Source organism: Rhinolophus sinicus, chromosome X (genome assembly GCF_036562045.2).
Source record: "Rhinolophus sinicus isolate RSC01 chromosome X, ASM3656204v1, whole genome shotgun sequence".
Lineage (NCBI taxonomy): Eukaryota > Metazoa > Chordata > Mammalia > Chiroptera > Rhinolophidae > Rhinolophus > Rhinolophus sinicus.
The window spans coordinates 45,718,541-45,745,876 of NC_133768.1; the positions used below are offsets into that span (position 1 = coordinate 45,718,541).

General features: G+C 41.3%; 1 protein-coding gene across 5 annotated transcripts in view; it reads left to right on the top strand.

Annotated features, from left to right (window-relative positions):
• ARHGEF9 (Cdc42 guanine nucleotide exchange factor 9) overlaps positions 1 to 27,336 on the top strand; it is a 185,155-nt gene that overhangs the window by 50,094 nt on the left and 107,725 nt on the right. For all 5 annotated transcript variants that reach the window (XM_019715751.2, XM_019715753.2, XM_074323195.1 and 2 more), the window contains exon 2: positions 21,593 to 21,772. In XM_019715751.2, the coding sequence (XP_019571310.1) occupies positions 21,593 to 21,772 (180 nt within the window). The remainder of the gene's footprint in view (positions 1 to 21,592; positions 21,773 to 27,336) is intronic.

The following is a 27,336-nucleotide window of genomic DNA, read 5'->3' on the forward strand; positions in this document are numbered from 1 at the left end:
GAACACCCACGGAGCCATAGGTAGGGGAGTCATACCACCACAGTCTCACTGGAGGGTGGGCCCACCGGACGCGCGACCTGCCGTCCGCCTTTCCGCCAACCGACCCACCGATGACTCTCCTCCACTCTCTCAACCCTGTTCCTCTCCTCTCTTCCGCTCTCTTCGGCTCTGCTCAGCTCTTCGGCAATCCTCGGCAGTCCTTGGCTCTCCTCTGTAGCCGCAGCAGTTATACCAGTGGCTAATAGGCTAACCGGCCACAGCCGACAGCCAATCAGCCACAGCCGAGCCAGCACCTTTCCACGTGAGGCCGAGAGCCTGTAAACTACTCTCTGGGGCTCTGTCCCCACATCCATCCAGGTCATGATTACAGGTAATTGGGAGGTAACCCAGGAGCTTGTCTTCACTTTATTTCTCCACTCCTCTCTCTGCCCTCCTTTTAAGCCAGTACTGTCTCCATTTTATAGATGGGGATACTGAGGCTCAGAGAAGGAAGGGACAAGCCTGAGGATACAGGATCAGGTAGTGGTGGATTCAGGACTACAGGTCATGCCTTCAGACTCTGTTTAGTGTTCTTTTCTGTGACCCCAAGCAATGAATTCCAGTGCTGAGGGAAGCTGCCAGTGGCAGTTTAAGTTAATACATGTTAAAAACCTAGGTTTGCCTCTGACACATAGCAAGGAAGGGGAGTTCTCGGGGCCAGCCTTCTCTAGCCTTCCCACGAGAAGCACACTCACTGACTGACCCTACATCTTTTGCACACACAGCTCACGTCCCACTCGTCTCCTGCATGTTGGAAGCAGTGAAGCTTTGGACAAGATGTAAGCTGTTGTGGGAAGGAATTGTGCTGCCTGTTTATGCCTCTTCTAGAGGATCCCTGAAAGCACTTTATCCACCTTGGCCACCCCCACTTCCTCACAGCTTCCTGGTTACAGAAGCCCTGTGTGGCTGACCTGCATAAGGGGTTAGACCAAGGTATCTGAGGAAATAACGTTTGAGAGCCTTGATCTGTGTAATATTTTGCCAACTTGTGAGGGATAAGGGAGTGGAAATCCAAGAGCAAAAGGTGGGAGAGTCCCTTCAGACCATCTGGGCTGACTCTCACCTGGCTTCAATGTGGACATTGAAACTCAGCTGGGTTGACTTTTTCTCCTTTAGCGGGCTCTTCATTGTATACCGGACTCTTGAGCTTGGCCAGATTTCCTAGAGCCTTTCTAGCTTCTTTATTTTTTGCTTTCTGACACCAGAAGAGGGGTAGGTAGGTAGTCACACTGAGACAGAGTGGTGAGAGGAAGGAGATGGAAGAATCTATGGAGCTCAAGCCTTGGGTACTAGGCTTTGGAGGAGAAGGCTTTTTGTGTCGTTCATCTGTCCTGCTAATATGTTGTTTTCCAATAGCCTGCTGATTGGCTACAGGAGCCTAACCTAATCTGTTGCTATTTTCACTTGTGCTGCTAAAACCTGTAGAATGACTATAGTACTGGCCTTTTTGGGGCAATTAGACGAACAATGTTGGGGTTGGGGAAACTGGAGGATAAAAGAAGAGAGACACCTTCTGGTCCTCAAGATTGAAAGCCCAGAGAGTTGTATATGGAAAGGTTAGTCACCAAAACCCTGCCAAGAAGCAGCCACACAGTTTCCTCAAATCTATTGACCCTAGACGTCTCATTTTTTAATGTTTTATTTTTGAATAGGAAATACATTCACATGGTTCAAAATTCAAAAGATACAAAAGGATACCCAGTGAGAAGGCTGCTTCCCACACCTACCCTCCAGCCAATCAGTTTCCTCTTCAGAGGCCACCAATGAGTCCTTTCAGAGAAATGTTCTATGGATATATAAGCATACAGGCATACCTCAGAGATATTGTGGGTTTAGTTCCAGATCACCACAATAAAGCAAATGCTGCAATACAGTGAGTCACAGGAATTTTTTACTTTCCTAGTGCATAGAAAAGTTATGTTTATACTGTAGTCTGTTGAGTTTATTATACCATTATGTCTGAAAAACGATGTACATACCTTAATTAAAAAATTATTGCAAAAAAAGTGCTAGCCATCATCTGAGCCTTCATCAAATCATAATGTTATTGCCAGTGAGGGATCTTGCCTTGATGTTGATCAGGGTGGTAGTTGTTGAAGGTTGGGGCAGCTGTGGCAATTTCTTAAAAATAAGACAACAGTGAAGTTTGCCACATTGATTGACTCTTCCTTTCGCAATTTCGCTATAGCACGCAATATTACTTGGTAGCATTTTACCATAGTAGAACTTTTTCCAAAATCGGAGTCCATCCTCTCAAACCCTGCTGCTGCTTTACAACTGGGTTTATGTGATATTCTAAATCCTTTGTTGTCATTTCAACAATCTTTATAGCATCTTCACCAGGAGAGATTCCATTTCAAAAAACTTCAATTTGTAAAAAATCCAATGTCTGCATAACACAATAAAATGAGGTATGCTTGTATATGAATATATTCCTCTTTCTCTCTTTTTCTTTTTTTTATGGTAATAATCTATATACACTGTTCTATATCTTGCTATACCTTGGAGGTTTTTTGACCCTGTTGGGGGCGTGAGGATGTGTGTGGAGAACAGAGGTTAAAGCAGTGGTTCTAGAGTAAAACTACCTGGGTTTTTGGTTCCGCCCCTGTGTGACCTTTGGCAATTACTTCATCTCTCTGAATCTTGGTTTCCTCATTTTTCAAATGGGGATCAAATAGGTATATGCAAAAACTTAGATTTGCCTCTGGCAAGTAGGTATGTATTCAGTAAATATGAACCAGTTTATTATTATTATTATTGGGAGAAAAACATTAGACGGTGAGTCAGAAGATCTGGGTTCTCTTTTGGCCTCTGCTCCTGGGATAGCTGAGTGACTTCCTTTGTCTAAGACTGTTTCCTCATCTTTAAAATGTAAGGTCTCATCCCTACTCTGCTTATCTTTCAGAGTTGCTGGGAAATCCAGTGAGCTAATGAATGTGAAATGAATGTGAAAGCAGCTTAGAAACTATAATGTGCTAATCGCATGGAAGTGGTGCTGCTTAATGTTTTCATAGAAGCTATTTGCATAGCTTGAACCCAATGTCTGGAATCAGGTGGAGAAGGCAGTGTCCTTTCTTCTGGCAGTGGAACCCAAAGGCCATTTTTTCCTTTTTAAAAATTATTTTAAAGTTTCAGTTACAGTCGACATTCAATGTTATATTAGTTTCAGGTGTACAGTGTAGTGGTGAGACATTTATATAGCTTATGAACTTATTCCCCAGATAAATCTAGTACCCACCTGGCACTATACTTGTACGTAGTTATTACAATATTATTGACTATCCCCTATATTGTGCTTTGCATCCTCATGATGTGACTATTTTGTAACTACCAGTTTGTACCAAAGGCCATTTTTGTACTGGAGTTCTATTCTGGGTGGAGGTAGCTCCTGGCAAAAAAATTAAATAGTCAAGTTTTATCTTCTGACCTTTCTTATCCCACCCCATCCTTCTCTTGACTTCCGTGTTTCCATGTGTTTTTCTCCTCCCCTCTGTCTCTTGTCAAAACCCACTTTTAGAAGCAAGGCAATGGAATCTGTCAAAGACGACCCCAATTTTCATTTGAAATAACCTCATCCAACTATAGAGAGGAACTATAATAGATCTGCCCAGGTTCATACTGCAAGTCAGTAACCAAGCCAGACTTGGAGCCCATTCTTCCCATCCCATTTTTTTTTTTTTTAGTAGCATTTGCATTTTGGTGTCTATTTGAATTTGAGATTCTTTAGCAAAGACATTGGCAATGAGGGAGATTCTGGAAGCGTCTCTACATACCCTTCATACTGAGGATATTCTTACCCCTTAATTTCCAGCCTCAGACTTGTTTGGGGCCTTGAGGGGAGGGAGAGGCATGTGCTGGTTGTGATATTGAAGGGATGACTTCTGTAGAGCAGAAGGAGGAAGGAGCACCAGAAAATGTCTAAAACAGTGATCTCCAAAGTGAAACTCAGGGAGGAAATATTAGAAGTTCTTTATATTTTAAATTGTTAAACTCATTATTTAATTTATAGTTTTGTGCTGATTTTTGTAAAACATGCACTACATTAGTAGTAGTTAGATACTGGGGTAGGTATTCATTTTTAAAAATCAATTGACAAATTTTAACTCAAAATAATTAACCATTCTTCTAAAAGACTGTAGGCTTGGTTTCTAATCTTGGTTCTCCCGCTGATTAGTTTGACACATTAGGCAACTTCTCACGGGAGCCTCACTCTTCTTATCTGTAAAATGTTAAGGCTGAAGTAAGTGTGCCAGCTTTTGGGAGTCTCCAATCCTGACCTTCTCGGCATGTAAGAATCTGTTGTGTTTCAGGCTCTTGTGCCTGAGTCAGAGTCAAGAAGAGTAGGTTCAAGACCTAGCACCTTATTGGATGGATGCTTTGTCGTTTCTTCAGCTGCCCTGGATCCCTTCTTTTCTCCACCCCCACCTTCACATAGCCCAGACAGGCAGACGCTGTCTTACATAAGCCTGGCTGACCTAGTTGAATTTCTTTTGTTATAAGCACAAGCACTTTTCCTGCAGACACAGACCTGATGCCATCCCTCCGGGGCCCCAAGGGTGGGTCTGATTGTGATTCTCTTGTGTCCTTTCTGGCAGCCTAGGTTTAGATGTAGCATCCCTCTGTCTGAAGTCTTTAATGACACAGTCTGAAGGGAAGCTAGCTCAGCCAGTTTGAATTCCCTGGAACCTGATTCAATGGCTGCTCACTGAACACCCCTGCCATCTGCTCATCTACCATTCACTACATCTGTTGAGAACCCAGGATGTTAGACCTTGTCAGAAGAAACATGGCCCTCTGAACAGGAAACACTGCTGACGGAGACCAGAAGCACTGCAAAGTGTCTTAGCCAATGTCTTTCCTCACAGCCAACAGGCAGAGGGAAAATCAATAAGCCAATGGAAATCATATTCCACTTTCTGATGGGCTATTTAAATACAGATTGCCTCTTTGGGCTCTAAGGACTCTGCAGGAGACAATTACATTGTCTTTGGAAACGCATGCCAAGGCTCAGAGCCTTTGCAAGCGTGTGTCCTGGGTGGGCATGCTCAGTAGAATTCAAGGTGGTTTAAGTTAATTGAAATACATTTATTTCTCCTGTCTCTTTTCCAGATACAGGAGCAGGTCACAGTGACCCTGACTAAATGCTGTTCCTGTTCTCACCACCTTAGATCAGATGGCCACATTCAAAGACAACATTAGAGCCAGTAGTTCCAACCTTTTTCCTTCTCTGCTCCTTTCCCCACCTATAGCCCTCTTTCCCCTACAAAATTTTAACACGACATCTATCAAATGGATAAAAAATGACTTTCTCTTTTTCTGTCTGCCTTGCTCACCCACCCTCTGGCTGTGGTGTTGATGACTATAGAACTATGTATGTGGGAGGCATGGAGGACAGATTCTTTATGCAGTTCTAGCCCCTTCCTTCTACGCTTCTGTAAATCAATGAGAGTTGCCCTACCCCTCACTCCTTCCCAGGAAACTTCAAGGCTGACCTTCAAATAATAGTCCAGGAAAAAATATTCAACAAATAACTATGGTGTACATCTGAAACTAATGTAATATTGTATTATGTCAGTAACTTTTTAAAGAAAAAACAAAACAAAAACGGTCTAGGTAAAGTTAAGGCTCCCAAGGTTGTTCCCAGTGGAACCACATGAAGAAATTCAATAATACAGGTTCAGGGCCCAGGATGGATCTAGATTACCTCAGGGATTTGGGTCTCTTTGAGCCCCGTGTCTCCCTTAGGCCTGTCCTGGCCATGTCTGAAGGTAAAAAGACAACAAGAAACCCCAGTGGGTGCTTCCAGCAAATACAAGAAGAAGGGCATAATGCCCAGTGCAGGAACATTTTGGAGATAGGACACAAGCTGGCTCAAAAGACAGGTAAGGGTCAGGGTAACCTTCAGCTTGGGATAGCATGCTTCTGACTCAGTTCATGGAGAAAGCATTGCTGAGTCATCTTAAAAATTTTTACTAATAATTTGTCTCTTAAAACATTGGACGTTGATTTGGGTAAATTGAACATAGCTCTAGGAAATTGCTTCTAGATTGTAGCTTAGAGAGATTCTGCAATACTTTTCCATTAGGGCCATTGAGGGCCTCAGTGATGAAGGTCAGGTTCGTGGTGGGAGTGGGGATGGAACAGCAGATGGCCTCTCAAGGTGGACGAGAAATGTTATCCTGGAGAAGCTACTGTAATTCCTCAGCCTGCCTGGAACATGGCACAAAAAGGAGAAGCCGGGAAACAAGTTTCAGAGATTCTGGTTTCTTCTGAATGGTCTAGTGTAGTAAGAGGAAGTTCTTATATTTCAACCTCTGGCTGTAGAAAGTTTAAGACACTTGGTCTCAGTATGATGTATGATTCAGAATTACTTGGGCTGCTTGTTAAAAATGCTGGAGTGATTCTGAGCAAAGGGCTGAGGGGGTGCTGTGTGGACCACACATTGAGAAACTTGTGTAATGGGTCTGAGCCACCTGGGTGATGCCAATAAATCGCAGAACAACTTGACAGTAAAAATATTTCCAATTTGGAGATGCACACTGGTGTTTATCAGATTGAGAGCTGCTCTGGTGTGGGAGACTTCTCTAGCCAACAGGATCATGGTTGGTGGTCCAGAAACACATCTTCTCTCAGATCTATGCAGTCCTTGGCTCATTTGACTGCATTTTCTCTAAAGAATTTATTCTGTCAGCAAGACCAAACTCTTAACTACATGAAATTTGGGCCAGCAGCTTGGCCTCACTTTCAAAACTTCTGGGTATACTAGGTTGAGATAGTGGCTGAAGTTTCACATCAGAAGAGTTCATTGCTGAGGTCCAGACCAAGCAACTCCCCTTCCCTCATATGTTTAGTCACCATTATTGCTGAGATTACCATGTAACTTCCTTTGGAATAGGTACAGAAAGAGATGTCATTCTTTGTTATTAGTCTGTAATGAACGAGAAAATGTATTGGACCTTAATGTATCTTAATGTACCTTAAGATGCTTGTCTGGGTTTCCCGAGCTTTTAGGTTCTGCCAGGTGTTAGCTGGTTTGTGACCAAAGTGTATATTGGCCTCTGGATCAGGTGGTCTGTCTTGCACTTCCTGAACCTGATTCGCACATAAGCTCACCTTTCCAGATCAAGTCAGCCCAGCTGCATTTCATGTCTGCTAGATGTGGCTGAACCCAATAGTAGATCTTTCATTTTATTAAAGTGAAAAATGGATGGTATGACGGGACATTGAAAGAAGCTGATACCTAATGACTCAGTAATCACACGCCCAAACTAGGAAAAAGATGATTATGTCATGGAAAGAGATGATATTTATGTACTTCCTTTCAGTACATTTACAGCCATCATCACTTAAATGCATTGATTATTCTGCTCAGAAATGAAATTATTTAGTTATGGACCATAGCATCACACAGATTAAAACCGAAACCAGCCAGGTGTGAACTGTTAAGTCATAGGGAAAAGAAAAAGCAATCCTTGTGATTAAAAAAAAAAAATTCATAGTAAGGTTTTTCTTATCTGGCACCTCTTTTCCCTGATGACCATTCAGCACCTGTGCAACTCTTCAACAAAAGCCAGCCAACCCCAGAAGCTATCTAGCCATAAATCCCACCAATAATAATTGGCCTGTAGGCCACCTGGTATATGTTATGTAAACAATTTCCTTGCTTCATAGAATATTCTGCAACCTGACAGAGATGTTAACTCTGTTGCTGTGATCTGCCTCAGAGATTGCCTAGTTTTAGGGCTGATGTTGTAGAACTTTAGATAGATGCTAAAAAAAAAGTGCTGTTCATTATGGATTAAGCGATGTTTTAGATCTGTTGTTCACAAGTGTACATTTTGGTTGTTTGGAGAATAACACTCTGGTTGACAATTTGAATAACTCCAACTTGTCTTATTTTCTTCTTATTCTAGGTAGAAATCAATTAAAAAGGCAAAGGGGGAGAGGATACAGGCTGGAGTCATCAAGGAAGGGATAAAGTAGCATGTGGGTCAAGATCACATAGATAGGAAGAGGCAGCCTAGCTTCAGTGTCCCTACACTTAACCATGGCTAAGGGTATGACTTAATCAGAGACACAGAGGTAGAAGTGCACCTGTCTGCAAGAGACTGAGTTAGGCCAGCGTGGAAGGTCCTTGTCAGGTTTGAGACAAGAGTTGGAGCCATAGGTGGGGCTAGATTAAGGAGAGCTTTGAGAAATTGACAGTAGGGAGTTATTGAAGCTTCTTGAGCATGGATAACAGACATCAGAAAGCTTCTTGAGCATGGATAACATGACATCAGAAAGAAGTTTTGATAAATGTATCACTAAGGAGTAGCCTGAGGAGGAGAGAGATCTTTGGGCAGCAGGAAGGCTAGTTGGGAGGCAACTTTAAGTGATAATGGCCAGGCCTAGGATGGGGCATTGGAAATTAAGATAAAGGGTCTTATCTGAGAGAGAGACATGGAAGAAAAACAACAGGTTCCAAAGAGTTACCAGAAATGGGAAAAATTAGGATGGAAGGGGAATTGGGGGCATATGATGAGTTTTACATATGTTTTATTGGAGGTGGTAGCAGGCCATGCAGTGACATGTGGAGCAAGCAGTTAGAAATATGGGACTGGAGGTAAGTGAGAGTAGATGTCATGCAAAAGATGGTTTCTCTAAAGAGCTACATGGAGAGAACAAAGAGCAAAGGTCCCTATGGACTTTTGAATGGGGCAGTCAAGGGCTTGAGTGGAAAAATCTATTCCTCAGTTTCCCCAGCCAGTCTGATTGGCCTGTGCTTTAATGTGTCACCAGTAATGCTTGCATGAGTTAGATTCAGGAAGGGACTAGTCAGCTCCAAGTTCTCATGTTCCTGAGTGGAGGAAAGTAAAAGCATCTTTTTGAGCACATAGAAGGATGAAAAGAAATGAGCTGCAATAATGAAATTTCTGTCTTTGCAAAGCTGAAGTGTTAGCCTCAATAGAAAGCCAGAACTGGAAGGTACATACTTGAGAGGTTGTATGGTTCAGGTCTATAACTTGATTGTTAAACTGAGACAGGTAAAGGAACCTGTCTAAGATCATTCAGTGTGTTACTGGCAGAGCTACCAATAGCCAGTCTTTGCTGTACACCACGGTGCCTCCTTGCAGTTGTCTGAACAGCCTGGGTCACACCTTCCAGAAATGGGAATGATTGTTGTCCTTGAACACTTTGGGCAAGATAGCCAGAGTCTATTTACAAGGTTGTATTAAAAAGACATCAGGTTTATTCAGGGAAGAGCATAAAATCCCAGCTTATTAAAGAAGTGCTTAAAGGGAACAGAGAAAGGGATTTTGCTCTTGTCCATATGCCTACCTGTTGAGGGAGGGACATTCTGAGAGGATGGAATAGGCACCAACAAAAAAAAACAAACCTATAGAGAGGCAGAACACCCTCATGTCCCTCTTTGATCTTCTGTGAAGCTTCTCATGGCAATTTGCACATTTGCTGTTCTTCACAACACTGTTATTTAACCTTTCCACCTTCTGCTTCTTGCCATTAAAACTCTAATATTTCTGGCAGCCACCCAAGCTAATTAAATAACTATTTGGGAGGTGGTACTGTTCAGGTAGAGGGCAAGAGTGAGAAGAGGAAGACAAGTGGTATGGCTCTGGAAAATTGGGTAAAGGCTGTCACCCCAAGTTTCATTTATTTTTTGTGTGTGTTGGCAAGGCCTTATCTGGGCCCAAATCCCCTATCTCAGCTATATCGACCACTGAGAAAGTCCTTGTAGATAGGCAGGGAGCCAGACCTATGGGTTGGCATGGGGATCCCTGGGGAGAATGAGGCATCAGGAGAGGCAAGGGTAAAGCCTAGACTAGGAAAGTCCTCCAGGGCAGTGATTCACAAGTGTGATCCCTGAACCAGCAGCATAGGCATCTGGGAAGTCGTTTGAAATGCAATTCTTAAGCCCCACTTCAGACCTGAGGTGCTGGGGCCTAGTGATCTGGGTTTTAGAAGCTCTCAAAGGGGTTGGGAACTGCTGTTCTCAGTCATTCACAGGGTAGGTTGGTCTCCCTGGAAAGACAGCAGCTGGGAGCCCTCTCTCTCTGCCTTCTTGACAGGCAGCATGGGGAATTGGCAAAAGCAAAGCTGTAGAGTAAGTCCTTTAAATCTACTCCAGTACCTAATAAGTGACTGAGTGTGAGCTACTTGGTTAGCCACACAGGTTATCTTCAGTAAAAATGGGGGTGTTAATGAGAGTGACAGAGATTGAGATCACAAAAGAAAACCTATTACCCATCCCAAGTTAGCTGTACACACATGCCTGGTTGTTGATTAGAGACCAGACCAATCTTAGAGGTCAAACTCCCAGTGCCTCCAGGGTATGGTGATCATATTTTCACGTTAAAAATCAGGGTACATGGGTCTGATGACAGATGTATATTTGTAGGATCAGTGGGATAGAATATTTGAAATGAAGATTGTCTTGGGAAATTTAAATAAAAAGGAATAGAATCTCATTCCTTCTATATGAATTGTATTATGACTCTTCTCCCTCCCCATCTTCTTCATGCCCAAAAGTGTCTTTGGTGTGGGAGTGCAGAACACTGTGTTTTCCACTCACTGACAAGTCTGAGCAAGAGCAAACCTATATTTGGTGCTGTACCTGAAATGTCCTGGAGATTTGGCATTATTTGGTTACAAGTCACATCAATGCTGACCCAAAGCCAAGAGCTATTTGAGTACCTTGCTGGAGTAATCCAGTGCTACCTCCTGGCTTTATGCTGGGCTTGTTAGATGAAGAGGTGGGAACAGATGGGAAATGAAGGCTTTTGGTGGGGGAGGGGTATACAACAGTTTAAGAAATAAAGAATTTAACACCTGATATAGCTACTCTCAAATGGCCTTTTATTGGCTTTCCTCTCTTACAGCTCAGTACCATTTGATAATTTAATCAATTCCTGCTGCTTGAATCTTTTGTCCTTGGATTTTACAATTTACACGCCTTGGGTATTCTCATTATGTGCTGACAGCCCCATTTTGTTTTGTTTCTCTGGCTCCTATTTTCATCCTCACCCCCATTGTTGCTGTTTCCCTAGGTTTCTGGCCTTCTTTCTAAGCACTTTCTTCCAGGACAAGCTTCCTTGGTTTCTGCAATTTCTTCTGGGCCATTGACTCCCAAATCTGTATAACTATCTCCCCTAACCTCTCTTGGTCTTCAAATCTACTGCATGTCCTGCTGGCCCTCTGCATTCAGCACACTGAAGAGAATATTTGTTATCTTTCCTCCCCCTCCAAAAGCACCATATCCTTGTAACTTACCCTCATGCTTTAATGCTTTAATGATCACATTTAGGATTGACACAACCTCCACACACTAAATCAACTCTGACCGTATTTTCCTCAAATTAGATTGAAGAACCTTCAGACTCCAGCCCATCTTTCCAACTATCCTTTCTCACTCTGACTCCCCTACCCCAGCCCTTCCCAAACTCCACTACCTGTTTGCCATCAAATTCCTCATAGTCTTCACCTTTGAGGCTTTATTTAATCACATTCCTCTACCTCCAATGCCTTTCCCATTCCTTTATCTGTTGCAATCCTACTCATTCTTTAAGGCATATCTTCAGTGCTTCACAAAACGGTTCTACAGCCCAGTAGCTACACATGATCCTGTCTCTTTGTTAAAAAAAAAAAGTCTTGTACTAGACTTAGGCACTGGACATCCAGCATCCCATTCACCCTGTCTGTGGCCATTCCTGTGGGGCAGATATAATCCTCATTTCGCATGTGAAGAATCTGAGGTCCAAGGTTGTATAGCTTGAAACTCTTGTCCTTGGCTTTTGTGATATTGTAATTTTTGGTATCTTAATTACATGCCGACAATTCCATTTTGGTTTGTTTCTCTGGCTCCTTGGCTATTCCTCACCTCCCTTGTCACTGGTACTTTCTAAAGTAGAAAAGCCCAGAATTGAAGTTAGGTTTGTCTGCCCTTAACCACCTTTGCATACTGCTTGAAGGGCATTCACTAAAGGGCTTTTGATTTTCAGGTAAGGACTGCGCCTGAATCACAGTAAACAGATCCCTGCACCTAGTGGGAGCTCACTGAATGAGTGTTAGAAAATGGATGAGCAGAGGAAAATGCATATTTTTAAAAAAATTGTAGCAAGTTAAAAATAATCCTGTATACAAAAGGGAGATTCAAAACCAATTTCCAGCACCAATTTAGTTTACTTTTAAAACAACTCAGAGGATGGGGGAAGAGCATCCCCTTATTCCTGCTTGTCTTTGTGACTAGAGAGCACAGGATCCCCATACAGCTACCAGCCCCTTCTGCATCCAGCCTCCTCTCATTATATATGCACAAATCTGTCAACTCTTGGTTCAGTGTGTTGTAGCTCATGAAGTAGGTGAGGGTATAGACTTATGCCCATTTAATAGGTGAAGAAACTGAGACCCAGAGGCAGCAAAGTTTTTAAGAGCAGAAACTCGAGAGCCAGATTGTACCTGCATTTTAATTATGGCTTCAATACTTATTGGCTGTGTAAATTTGGACAAATTATTTAACCTGTTTGAGCTTTAATTTTCTCACTTGTAAGATAGTAATAGTATTAGTATCTCCTAAAAGGGCTGCTGTGAGGTTTCAATGAGTTAATATCTGTAAAGTACTTACAATAGTGCCTGACATACATGTATTCAGTAGTTGATACTTATGTTGATACGTGTATCAACTAATTTCATCACCATTATCATTATACCTTAGCAAGTAGTAGAGTGAGGTCTTAAATCCAGGTCTTCTTTTTCTACATTCTCTATGGTGTTATGTTGAAGGGAGAAAAGTTCCAGGAGGCTGGCTATCTGGTGACCATAGGTAAGTCACTACCGCTATTAGTATACCTGATTTACAAAGTGACGGCTAAAAGGAGATGATCTTTGAAGTGCTGCACAGTTCTGACTATCATTCATTCCAGGCCCTGACAACAGTCTTGACGGTTGGTTTGTGGCCACTGGGTCCTGAATTGCCCTTGTCCAGGGTATAGCTGGGTTCTCTGACCTGGGGGCCCAGGCAGGTCAGCTGCACTAAGTGGGGACAACATTGAGCCAACTGCTGCTGGGACAAGACAAGCATGGAATCCCTAAAAAGAAAACTCCAATGTAGAAAGGGTGCAGGCAGTAGAATTAGCCACAACTAGGACTTGGAGACCTCAAACAGTATCACAGGCAGGATCCTGAGCAGGGTAATTGATGCCAGCATATTCTTTTTTTTTTATTTAATTAAAGTTTATTGGGGTGACAATAGTTAGTAAAATTACATAGATTTCAGGTGTACAATTCTGTATCACATCATCTATAAATCCCATTGTGTGTTCATCACCCAGAGTCAGTTCTCCTTCCATCACCATATATTCGATCCCCCTTACCCTCATCTCCCACCTCCCACCCCCCGCCCCCCTTACCCTCTGGCAACCACTAAACTATTGTCTGTGTCTATGAGTTTCTGTTTCTCATTTGTTTGTCTTGTTCTTTTGTTGTTTTTGGTTTATATACCACATATCAGTGAAATCACATGGTTCTCTGCTTTTTCTGTCTGACTTGTTTCACTCAGCATTACTCTCTCAAGATCTATCCATGTTGTCACAAATGTTCCTATATCATCTTTTCTTACTGCCGAATAGTATTCCATTGTGTATATATACCACAACTTCTTTATCCATTCATCTATCGAAGGACATTTTGGTTGTTTCCATGTCTTGGCCACCGTAAATAAAGCTGCAATGAACATTGGAGCACACGTGTCCTTATGGATAAATGTTTTCAGATTTTTTGGGTACATACCCAGGAGAGGGATTGCAGGGTCATACGGTAATTCCATTTTTAATTTTTTGAGGAACCTCCACACTACCTCCCATAGCAGCAGCACGAGTCTGCATTCCCACCAACAGTGTATGAGGGTTCCTTTTATTCCACAGCCTCTCCAACACTTGTTACTATTTGTCTTGTTGATGATAGCCATTCTGACTGGGGTGAGGTGATATCTCATTGTGGTTTTGATTTGCATTTCTCTGATGATTAGTGATGTTGAGCATTTTTTCACATGTCTATTTGCCATTTGTATGTTCTTTTTGGAGAAATGTCTCTTCAGGTCGTGTGCCCATTTTTCAATAGGGTTGTTTGTTTTTTTTTGTTTTTGAGTTGCATGAGTTCCTTGTATATTTTGGATATCAGCCCCTTATCGGAGGCACTGTTTGCAAAAATCTTCTCCCATTCAGTTGGTTGCCTCTTTATTTTGTCAATGGTTTCTTTTGCTGTGCAGAAGCTTTTAAGTTTCATATAGTCCCATTCATTTATTTTAGCTTTTACTTCCATTGCCTTTGGAGTCAAATTCATAAAATGCTCTTTGAACCCAAGGTCCATAAGTTTAGTACCTATGTTTTCTTCTATGCAGTTTATTGTGTCAGGTCTTATGCTTAAGTCTTTGATCCATTTTGAATTAATTTTGGTACATGGTGACAGATAGCAGTCCAGTTTCATTCTTTTGCACATGGCTATCCAATTCTCCCAGCACCATTTATTGAAGAGGCTGTCTTTCCTCCATTGTATGTTTTTAGCTTCTTTGTCAAAAATTATCTGTCCATATTTATGTGGTTTTATTTCTGGGTTCTCAATTCTATTCCATTGGTCTATGTGTCTGTTTTTCTGCCAATACCATGCTGTTTTGATTATTGTAGCCCTGTAGTACAAGCTAAAGTCAGGAAGTGTGATACCTCCATTATTGTTCTTTTTTCTTAAGATTGCTTTGGCTATTCGGGGTCTTTTGTGGTTCCAAACAAATCTGATGATTTTTGGTTCTAATTCTTGAAAAAATGCCATTGGGATTTTGATGGGGATCTCATTAAATCTGTATATTGCTTTGGGTAATATGGCTGTTTTAACTATGTTGATTCTTTGAATCCATGAGTGAGGATTGTCTTTCCCTTTCTTTGTGCCTTCTTCAATTTCTTTTTAAAAAGTCTTGTAGTTTTCAGCATATAGGGCTTTCACATCCTTCGCTAAGTTTATTCCTAGGTATTTTATTCTTTTTGCTGCAATTGCAAAAGGAGTTTTTTTTTTTAATTTGTTTTTCTGAGATTTCATTGTTAGTATATAGGAATGCAATGGACTTTTGCACGTAGATTTTGTAGGCGGGAACTTTACTGTATTTGTTGATTGTTTCTAATAGCTTTTTGGTAGAGTCTTTAGGGTTTTCTATGTATAGCATCATGTCATCTGCAAAGAGTGACAATTTAACTTCTTCATTCCCAATTTGGATGCCTTTTATTTCTTTCTCTTGCCTGATTGCTCTGGCAAGGACTTCCAACACTATGTTGAAAAGCAGAGGTGATAGGGGACAGCCCTGTCGTGTTCCTGAACGTAGAGCAAAGGGCTTCAGTTTTTCACCATTAATTATGAGATTAGCTGAGGTTTTGTCATATATGGCCTTTATTATGTTAAGGTATTTTCCTTCTATACCTATTTTATTAAGTGTTTTAATCATAAATGGATGTTGTATCTTGTCAAATGCTTTTTCTGCATCAATTGATATAATCATATGATTTTTGTCCTTTATTTTGTTTATGTGATGTATCACATTGATGGATTTGATGTTGAACCATCCTTGTGCCCTGGGATGAACCCCACTTGGTCGTGATGAATAATCTTTTAATGCATTGTTGTATTCGATTTGCTAGAATTTTGTTTAGGATTTTTGCATCTGTATTCATCAGAGATATCGGTCTGTAGTTTTCTTTTTTTGTGCTGTCCTTACCAGGTTTTGGTATCAGGGTAATGTTGGCCTCATAAAATGAGTTAGGGAGTACTGTCTCTTCTTCAAGTTTTTGGAAGAGTTCGAGCAGGACTGGTATTAGATCCTCTTGAAGGTTTGGTAGAATTCACTAGTGAAGCCATCTGGTCCCGGACTTTTGCTTTTGGGAAGGTTTTGGATGACTGATTCAATTTCGTTACTGGTGATCGGTCTGTTTAGATTTTCCAGTTCTTCATGGTTCAGCCTTGGAAGGCTATATGTTTCTAAGAACTTGTCCATTTCTTCTAGGTTATTGAATTTGGTGGCATATAGTCCTTCATAGTATTCTTGGATGATCCTTTGTATTTCTGTGGTGTCCGTGATAACTTCCCTTTTCATTTCTGATTTTGTTAATTAGTGTCTTCTCTCTTTTATCTTAGTGAGTCTAGCCAAGGGTTTGTCAATTTTGTTAATCTTTTCAAAGAACCAGCTCTTTGTCACATTAATTTTTTCTATTGTCTTTTTGTTCTCTATTTCATTTAGTTCTGCTCTGATTTTTGTTATTTCCTTTCTTCTGCTGACCTTGGGTTTCATTTGTTCTTCTTTTTCTAGTTCTTTAAGGTGTAACATGAGGTTATTTATTTGGGATTTTTCTTGTTTCTTGAGATAGGCCTGTAATGATATAAATTTCCCTCTTAAAACTGCTTTCTCTGCATCCCAAAAATTTTGGTAGGATGTATTTTCATTGTCATTTGTTTCTATGTATCTTTTGATCTCTCCTCTAATTTCTTCTTTGACCCAGTCGTTCTTTAAAAGTATGTTGTTTAATCTCCATGTATTTGTTTTTACCTTCTTTTTTTTTTTTTTTTTTTTTTGCAGTTGATATCCAATTTCAAAGCCTTGTGATCAGAGAATATGCTTCGTATGATTTCAATCTTCTTAAATTTGCTGAGGCTGATTTTATGTCCCAATATATGGTCTATCCTTGAGAGTGTTCCCTGTACACTAGAAAAGAAATGTATAGTCTGATGTCTTAGGATGAAGTGCTCCATAAATGTCAATTATGTCCATTTCATCTAATGTGTCATTTAGGACTGCTATTTCGTTATTTATTTTCTGTTTGGATGATCTATCCATAGCTGTCAATGATGTATTTAAGTCCCCTAGTATAATTGTGTTTTGGTCAATTTCTCCCTTTAGTTCTGTTAGTAGTTGCTTGGTATATTTCGGTGCTCCCTGATTGGGGGCATAAATATTGATGACTGTTATGTCTTCTTGTTGTATAGTCCCCTTTACCATTATGAAATGTCCATCTTTGTCTCTTGTTACCTTTTTCACCCTGAAGTCTGTTTCATCTGATATCATTATGGCTATATCTGATTTTCTCTGGGTACCATTGGCTTGGGGTGTCAATTTCTACCCTTTTACTTTGAGTCTATGCTTTTACTTTTACCTGAGATGTCTCTATGGAAACAGCATATGGTTGGGTTTAGTATTTTGATCCAATCTGCTGCACTGTGCCTTTTTATTGGTGAATTCAGTTCATTTACATTTAGGGTGATTATTGATATGTGCGGATTTCCTATCATTCTTTCTTTAGTTTTCAGATAAGGCTGTGTCTCCATTGTTTCTTTGCCTTTTTGTTGTTGTCTGTTATTTCTGTGTGGTGGTCTTCTATGATGTTTCCCTCTGTTTCTTCTTTTATTATAGTATATATTTCAGTTCTGGATTTTTTTTTTTGAGTGGTTCCCTTTAAGTTTATGTAAAAGAAAGTTTGATATTTAGAGTATTCCATTTTCTTCAGCACGCTTACTTTCTCCATTCTCATATTTCATTTCAGGCCTTTACTCTCCCCCTTTTTATGTTTTCGTTGCCACAAACTGTCCCTGTTGATGGAGGTCCAATAGGCTCCTTTAGTATTTCTTGTAGTATAGCTCTTATATTAGGAAATTCCCTCAGCTTCTGCATGTCTGGAAAGGTCTTTATTCCTTTTTCATATCTAAAGGATATCATATCTAAAGGATATTATGGTTGGCTCATAATTTCTCTTTCAATAGTTTGAATATTTTGTTCCACTCCCTTCTGTCTTATAGAGTTTCTGCTGAGAAATCTGATGATAATCTAATGGGCTTTCCTTTGTAGGTTACCATCTTCTTTTCCCTGGCTGCCTTGAGGATTCTTTCTTTGTCTTTGATTTTGGTCAGCTTCAGTACAATGTGCCTTGGAGAAGACCTTTGGGGTTGAGGTAATTAGGTGTTCTATTTGCTTCTTGGATTTGAGGATCGACTTCTGTCCACAAGTTTGGGAAGTTGTTTTCTACTATTTGTTTGAATATACACTCTGTTCCCTTCTCTCTTTCTTCTCCTTCTGGTATGCCCATAATTCTTATATTGCTCTTTCTGATGTTGTCAGAAAGTTCTTGTAGAGTTCTTTCATTTCTTTTAAGTCTCCGGTCTCTTCTTCCATCTGTGTAATTTCCAGGTTTCTATCTTCGATGTCACTTATTCTTTCCTCCATCTGCTCAACTTGACTAACTAAGCTGGCTATTTTATTCTTAATTTCTTCTATTGAGTTCTTAATCTCCAGAAATTCTATTTGATTCTTTATTAAAGTTTCAGTCTCTTTGGTAAAATGTTTATGTTTTTCTGTGTTTGTGTTTCTGTGTTCATTAAACCCGCTCTCTGTGTTTTCTTGCATCTCGTTGAGATTTTTTAGAACTGCTATCTTGAATTCTCTGTCATTTAAGTCACATATTTCCATATCTTTAGGTTCATTTTCTGGAGAGTTTTCACTTTCTTTCTGAGCTCTCTTGTTGCCTTGGTTATTCATGGCAATTAATGATTTATTCTTTCTCTTCCTAGACATCTACATGAGTGGGTTCTGTAACAGGTTGATAAGAAGAGGTCTTTCTTTTGTTTTCCAGTATGTGTTGACAGAATGTTTTATTTTCTTTCCGACTGTAGCCTTCTTTTCTCTCTCACACTGTAGTGTTATGTTTTCTCTGCACTATTCCAGCTTCTCACACAATTTGGGGATTGCCTGGAAGTCTGGCTTCTCCTCTGTGAACAGTTCGCCTGGTTCATAAGGCACTACGTCTGTGTGTGGATGCAGAGAGCTTTTGAAGTTCCATAGCTCTTCTTGCTCCAGATTCAGAGCCTGTGTGTTTCAGCAGTTCTGTTTACTCCTGCAGCGACCCGCCGAGATAGGTGGGGACTGGGGTGGGGTGAGTTGTGAGAATTATCCCAGAGTAATTGCGGCGACCACCGCCACAGCCAGTCCTGCTTCCACAGGTCCCTCCCCTTTGCCGGAACTAGTTGGGTTGCGAATCTGTGTCTGCAGACCGCAGTTCTCAGAACTTCAAATTTTCTGTTCTTGTGATCTGACACCGCTAGTTTTTTGCTTCTAGCACTGGGCAGGTGGGGTTGGCGCGAGCTCTCGGTGGTAGGGAGGGGCGGCTAGTCGCAGTGATAAGACTTGCGTTCTCTGCTCAGCAGTGAGGGCTTAAACCACTGTTTTCAGACTTCTTCCCTCAGTCTTTTCTCCGAGGTCTCTGCCATGAGCGTTGCGTTCAGCCGTGTTATATACTGTCTCCTCAGCCCTATGGGCCATAAACGGAGCCCTAGCAGTCCGAGTTCTTCCCTCTCATGCAACTGTGGTAGTTTCGGGATGCAGCGAGCTCAGAGCACTGAGCTAGGTCTGTGCAGTGTGCCCGCGCGGCTCTGTCTCTTGCACTTTTCCCATCCCTCCTCCCCCGCTCATGCAATTTGCCCACCTTTAGGTGAATTCAGTAGTGAGACTCTTTGTCTTGCCTGTCTGCTGTGCAGGGAGTCCTTTGCAGAGTTACAGTTTTTCAATTTGTTGTAAATTCCAGGGGAGATTTCCAGAGGCTCACCTCACACGGCCATTTTGATGTCATCCTTTTTTTTGTTTTTGTTTTTTAAAAATAGGAGCCATCCGCTTTATGATATTGTAAATGGAGTTCTGTGAGTTCATTACATTTGTTTGGTGCAAAAGTAATTGCACTTTTTACAGGTATTTTTAACCCTTTAAACCAGAATTACTTTTGCACCAACCTAATTGCTAATTAGTAGACATTGGTAGTATGGTATGATGGGTGTTGAAGTGTATGTGGTCAGAAGACGAGTTTCCATAATTTATTACTTGTGTGGTTGGCAAATGGACCAGGCCACCTCTCTGAACCTCAGTTTCCTCATCTTTAATTATGGGTAATAGCGAGACTCAGCTCATTCAGTAAGGATCAAGTGATGCCATAGATGTGAAAATATTTTGTAAACAGTAAAGCATGAGGTACTTGAAAGGTGGTATTATAAAAGGTCCTGTTGGAAATCTGTTTTATATCCATGTTGAGGAGCTCCCCCTTTGCCTTACCTCCTGTGGAAGGCACAATGGCTAGAACCCTGAGCAATGAAGGATGCCCCAGGCAGGGGCTGACCGACAGAATGCCTTAACTAAGTCAGAGATAGAGATAATGCATTAATTTCATGACTATAGGGTTATTCTTCAGCTGATATGTTGGAAGGCAGTCCCGTGTGAGAGGTTATATGTTCCATATTCTGTCTCTGTTGTCTTTGAACTGTTTTGTCATTGGTCTTGTGGAGCCATGATGCCCTGGGGGATCAGTTCTTCTTCAAAGCAGGCTGATGGAAAAGCTGACTTCTAAAGGACATGTTCAGCAACTAACTCAGTGCTGGGGATAGAATGCTTGAGTCCTTTGTCTAACAGGCCATATGTTCTCTATTCTGGAATCTGTTTCTCTAAATGCCAGGAAAACTGATGTTCCATACTGGCTGAAACCAGTTGGGGAAAAAAGAAAACAAATAACACAGTGGTCAGGATGGTACCCAGAGAGAGCCAGACTATTCCCCTGTGCCATCCTCATCACTGTGCTTAGATGAGTGTCATGAATACGAACGTGTGTGTGTGTGGTGTGTGTTTGTTCGGCAGAGCAATAGATGTCTGCCTGCTGCTGTGTGCAGCCTAGTCCTGATGGCCACAAAGTCTAATGACCAGGGTTAGGGTTTGTGCACAACCCCTGCCTTGCTGGCAGACCCTGAGCTCATCCTTTAACTTCCTTGTGGCTCAGTTTTGTCATCTATCAAGTACAGAAATCAACCTAGACTTCCCTATGTACCTCACAGGGTGGTTGTACCAATCACTGAGTGAATCTGTGCCAAGGTTGCGTTTCTTGGCAGCAAGGCATCACAGAAAGCCATATTCTTTCATACCCATGACCTCTCTGGATGGCATCATGTGTGGGTGAGAACAGGAGGCTGCAGGACTGGGGTCCATTGTGTGTAAGGAATGCCATGCTCTGTAACCCCTGGGGGTGGGATACAGTAGTGTTAAAAATGTACCACCAACTCTCAGTTGGTCAGTTTCAGTGAAGAGGAGGGATGGGGGAGGACCCCAGAGAATTTAGATCAAATATGCTTGAGCCTTGTTTTAGCTATTGATTTCAGCCTCTACCCATCCCAGACCCAGGGCTGCCTGGAATCACTAAGGAGAGATAGACTAGAGCTTTTATTCTTCCCTGGAGGAGGAGATCATAAGTAGGGATAAAAGCATGAAGTCTATGTAGTCCATACTCACATTCTGGGTCATTCCACTCACTGGCTAATGGAGAGTTGACATTATTGTTTGTCTTGTGGCACTTGTGATTTCCAGTGCCATCTCTCTCACCTCCACCCTTCACTATTAGTATGTGACTTTTTCCATAAATTTGTAGAGCTCTGTGGGTGGGGGAAGTGGTAAGTAAAGTAGCTAGCTCTGTGGACTGAAAACATTCTCATTTTGTTTCCTAAGCTGATCACTGGAGATTCCATCGTTAGTGCTGAGGCAGTATGGGATCACGTCACCATGGCCAACCGGGAGTTGGCATTTAAGGCTGGCGACGTCATCAAAGTCTTGGATGCTTCCAACAAGGATTGGTGGTGGGGCCAGATCGACGATGAGGAGGGATGGTTTCCTGCCAGCTTTGTGAGGGTGAGTGTCAGTCAGCCTTCATTCTCCTCTCTTGTCTCCTTGGCTGCCTGTCCCTGGCTTCCCCCTCACCAGCCCCTGTTCTCCCTCTCATTCCTCTCCTGTTGGCTCCTCTGATATTTTACTCTATTTTTTTTTGGTCTCCTACCCAAGAATTGGGCTTCCTTTCATTTTTTTCCCTTCTAATTTTGAGACTTTTCCTTTTTTATCTTGTTTATTTTAACAATCCCCACCTCCTGACCCCTGCCTCCTACCCACTGTGACTTTGTACAAATCACTTCCCTTTTGGCCTTGATGGGATTTTTCGTTTGTTTGTTTGTTTTATGGGTTTTTTTGTTTTTAATTTTATTGGGGAGTATTGGGGACCAGTGTGTTCCTCCAGGACCCATGAGCTCCAAGTCGTTGTCCTTGAGTCTAGTTGTGGAGGTCGCAGCTCAGCTCCAAGTCCAGTCACCATTTCCAATCTTTAGTTGTAGGGGGCGCAGCTCACTGGCTCATGTGGGAATTGAACCAGCAACCCTGTTGTTCAGAGCTTGTACTCTAACCAACTGAGCCATCTGGCCGCCCCAGGCCTTGATGGTTTTTGAAGACCCTTTTAACTCTATGTTGCTGTGAACTTTTACCTTTCTTATCTCTCTTCTTTTCTGCTTTCTTTCTTGTCCTTGTCTCCTCTTTTTTTATCCTTTCTTTTTATAGATCTCTCCCCTCCTTTCCCCCTCCCTTTGTCACTCCTCTGTGCTTCTTTTCTCTCATTTAGGGAAATGTGAACACACCTGTGTGTTGTCTCAGGATTGTCTTCAGCTGCTAATGCAAGAGTATGGGCTCCCTACCTGGGGCTAGAGTTTACTCATTGGAAATCTTAACTTTTTGCAAGAAAGTCAAGTGGCTGGGATCCAAGATGTACTGTGGTGGAAAGCAAGCAGCTGATATGGCTTCAAAACCATGGCCCCTTTGACATTGCACCATGAAGAACCTGGACCTTAACAGAAGGGGCTCTTGGGAGGGTGTTCTTTAGCAGTTTCTGCTTCCTCTGGGTCACCAGTTATCAGGATGCTAGGGGGGAAGAGCACTGGTCTTGTGACCTAGCTTTTGGTCTTTCTTAGAGTTAAGAATCTGCTCTTTAACAATTGTGAGCTCTGATTTTCCCCATCCACAAAATGGTGTTGGCAATTCTTTCATACCAGGGGATGTCACAGTGAATAAGATAATACACGTGAGAACAGTTCTGTGGCAATACAAGTAACAATGCCACATCAGGATGTCTTATGACTATCCTTACTACAGTCTATCACTCTTGTTAGTTTCTTCTGTAAAATAAGGCTGAAGTCCTGATCCAAACAGAAGACCAGAGTGGCTTAGACCCTTGGAGTATGAAGGACCTCAGGATTAGAATGATGGCAATGTGACATGAGGGAAGGAACAGGGCGTTTGGAATCAGACAATCAAGATGCAGTCTCAGTTTTATTACCTCCTAGCTCTTTGGCTTTTGGTAAGATGTTTCACTTCTCTGAGCCTTGATTTCCTCATCTGAACAATAGAGATAGCAGACTTTTTACAAGGATTAGATGAGATCACATGTAAGGAAAGTGTCTAGCACAGTGGATACTTGGCAAATGGTGACTCACTTTATTGTCATTATCCTCACCATCATTCCCACCAGCACCTTGTTAGCTCCCTGAAGGTCAATAAATCAAGGCTGGCAATAGTGATTGAAAGAAGTCTTCTTCCTTGGAGGGTTGCAATCCCAGGAAGCACTGTTAACTGGTTGGAATGGTTTAGGTAAGGGCACTGGTCAGAAGCAGAAAGGTAGACAAAATGACCTCTTATCCCCTTCTTTCCTAAGAATCTCCTAATGAGATATCCAGTCCTCTTTTTTTCCTCTACGTATGTGTCATCTTCCATCATGAGTCTCCAAATGCCATCTGTGTCCTAGCTCAGCTTTGCTGGTTGATGAATCGGTCCCAGGGGTAGCACTGATGTGCAGAAAGAGCACATCAATAACCGTGGGCCTTTGGAACTAGCATGAGGCACTGTACACAGACAGCTTGTATGCCTTGGACTGACAGCACCCCCGCTTTAAAAGAAGGATTAAACTGCATACACACAAAAAAATGATATGTCACCCAAATCCAAATGTATTTCACTTCCAGTGAAATGTCATTTTTATAATAAACAGTATATCAAGGGATGGAACAAAATGATTGAGCAAGGCAAAATGGCTCAGGGAGGCTAATGGCAGAGCCAGGCTTTAGAATATCAATGAGCTGACATCGATTCTCCTACATCCAAGGCCAGGAAGAGTGTTCCTCCAAGTAAATAGTCCAAGCAGCCACTTAGGTGGGCTGACCCTGACCTTTGAGAAGACCACTGGATGGGCCAGACATGCATGATATACAATATAGCCTAGTGATTCTCAGCTGCACAATGGAATAAATCACTTGAATGACATAAAAACAAAACAAACAAACAAACAGAAACACAAACAAAAACCAAAACCGAGGCTCCTGGCTGGTTAAATCAGAATCTTTGCTATTGAGAACCATTGGTCTAGACAAGCATAGTCTAATAGACATATAATATGAGACACAAATGCAAGCCACAGACATAATTAAAATGTCTCTACCAACCACACTAAAAGTAAAAAAAAAATGATAAAGGTGAAATTAATTTTAATGTTTTACTTAACCCAATATATCCAAAATATTATATAATGTCATATATTATTGCTATGAAATTATTAATGATATATTTTGCTAAGTCTGAAATCTGGCGTGTATTCTATACTTATAGCACATCTCATTTCACACTAGTCACATTTCAAGTGTTCATTAGCCACATGTGGCTAGTTGTTACTGTATCAGATAGCATAAGGCTAGACTGAGGACCGCAATAATAGACCAAGATCATTAATGGCAGAGCTGAAATCATAACTTAGAGCTCCAGTATTCTGTCTATACCAGTGTTTCTTCTATGAGAAACTTAAGATAACATCCGATGTTGCCTCAGATTGTATTCAGATGAGCATCTGATCATTATAAACCTTTTTGTTTGTTTTAGTAATAGTCTAATGATCTTCAGATCTCTAAAAGGGAAGTACCGTGGAACCTAGCAGCCAGCTATTGTGGTGTCGACAGTAAAAGGAAATGGGGGGGGGGTAGGCTACTGTTGCATGAATGATGTGAATATTGGTTCCAAGGTAGACCTGTCAATTTTCATGAATGAGTATTTATGTGTAGGTTTACATTTTTAGTAAGATTGTGGGATGGTCAAGGGATTAAATGATGGAGGTTATGGAAGCTCTTTTCTAGTAGATATTTAAAAATAAGATTGCTACCTCCATTCTTCTACATTGATTTTGGTTGAGGGTAGAATGGTATTGTGGAAAGAATGCTAACTATATTAGCAAATTAGAGACCTGAGTTCTACTCTTGGCTCTCCCAAACATTTAGCATATGATCATGGGCTTTTCTTTTTAATTTTTAAAAATTTATTTTTCAATTGCCATTGACATACAATATTGTATTAGTTTCAGGTGTGCAAAACAATGTAGTGATTAGATATTTATGTACTACACAAAGTGGTAACCCCAATAAGTCTATTTACCCATCTGACAGTGTACATAGTTATTACAATATTAATGACTATATTCCTTATGCAATACTTTACATCCCCGTGACTATTTTTTTCAATTATAGTTGAAATTCAGTATTATTTTATAACCGTCCCTGATAAATCTAGTGCCCACCTGACACTATACATAGTTTTACAATATTATTGACTATATTCCCTATGGTGTATTTTACATCCCCATGACTATTTAGTAACTAGCAATTTGTACTTCTTAATCCCTTTACCTTTTTCACCCAGTCCCCCAACTCCCCTCCCATATATGGTAACTATTGGTTTGTTCTCGTTTTCTGTGTTCTCTTTCTGTTTGTTTATTGATTTATTTTGTTCTTTAGATTCCACATATAAGTGAGATCATATGATGTTTGTCTTTCTCAGTCTGACTCTTTTCACTTAGTATAATACCCTCTAGGTCTATCCATGTAGTCACAAATGGTAAGATTTCATTCTTTTCATGGCTGAGTAATATTCCATTGTATATATGTGCCACCTGTCTTTATCCAATTGTCTATTAATGGGCATTTTGGTTGCTTCCATATCTTGGCTATTGTAAATGGCACTGCAGTGGACTTAATTTATCTGGACTGACCCTGAGCTGAGATTTAGTAGCTCCTGGAGAGCATCATCCTTGGTATGTAACATGAAAGTATAGTAGCAAAGAAAAGACTTTTACCCTAACTACATACCAACTGTACACTTTTATAGATCATTGGACAAAATTAGTCACTGATGTAGCAGGGCATCTCCATCCCCTACCTGGAAGTCTCATTGCTGTGTGAACATCCCAGCCTTAGGTCGGATAATCAAGGGTGCTTAGTGCAGTTTTGTCCAAGTTGGCCCTACCTGATGTTAATCAGATTAAAACACAATGTGGTGTCTGAGAAACCCAAATTCTTGCCTCAGTTCTGCTAATAGATGTGCAGCTTGAACAGCTTCCTGTGTATCTTTGAAGCTCAGTTTTCTTCCTTGTAAAATAGGGATAATTGAGTCTTGTGAAAATCCTTTTTAACCTGTGGTATGCTGGATACCTGTAAATAGGAAGTGTGATACCGTTTTATCTATTTATTGTACAAGAAATTGCTGGGTATATGTGTCTTCTACCCAGTCAAACATCTGCCTCTCCTGTAGTTCAGAAGTGCATTCTGTATGTGTGTACATGTGTGTGTGTTCTCAGATTCTCTCCTTTCTGTACTGGGGACATGGCTTCACAAGAGCAATGAAGAGGTTGATGTACCTTCCCAGCAGTTGGTTGGGTTAAGTGAATTATGGCTTGTGAACCTCAGTCCCCATATCTAGCTGCTGACATCTTCAGCTGCTTTCCTGGGGTGGTTTCTCATCCTGGGAGCTGAGAACAGACTGCTAGGATATGACTCTGTCTCTGAGTAGCAAATCCCACCCCTGTGGTGGGCCACTTTTTGAATGCCAAGCCCTAACTCCAAATTATTCTGGCTCTTCCTTTGTCGCCATATAAAAATGAATCTTTGTTTTGACTTTGGGCTATGGCCTGGGGAGGGCTTGCAGCCTACCTTAAAGGCAGGCTCTGTTCAGGACACATAGCATCCTGTTATTATTAGTAGTAGGTGAGACCTATGTGACAAGTCATGGTTTTGGTCAGAAAGTAAAGCACCTGCTCAGGTGCCATTGGCATATATATTGTTTCTTTCCTTAGATTCTAGATTTCTCTGGTTTCCTACCTGCCTGGAGGCAGGAGGATGAAAGGATGAGCTAATCAGGTCATTACTGTCATTCCTTGCAGTTCTACAGATCAGATGTCACAAAAACTAAACCTCTCCTACTCATAGGGAAGCCCACTATTTCACAGTGTTACTTGGCTTTTAATTATGTAATATCTCTTTTTGGTTGCATTTGGGGAAAGATTTTCACCTGTATGGAACCCTAGACTCGCAGTATTAGTTAGAGTTGGAAAGATCCATTTTGGC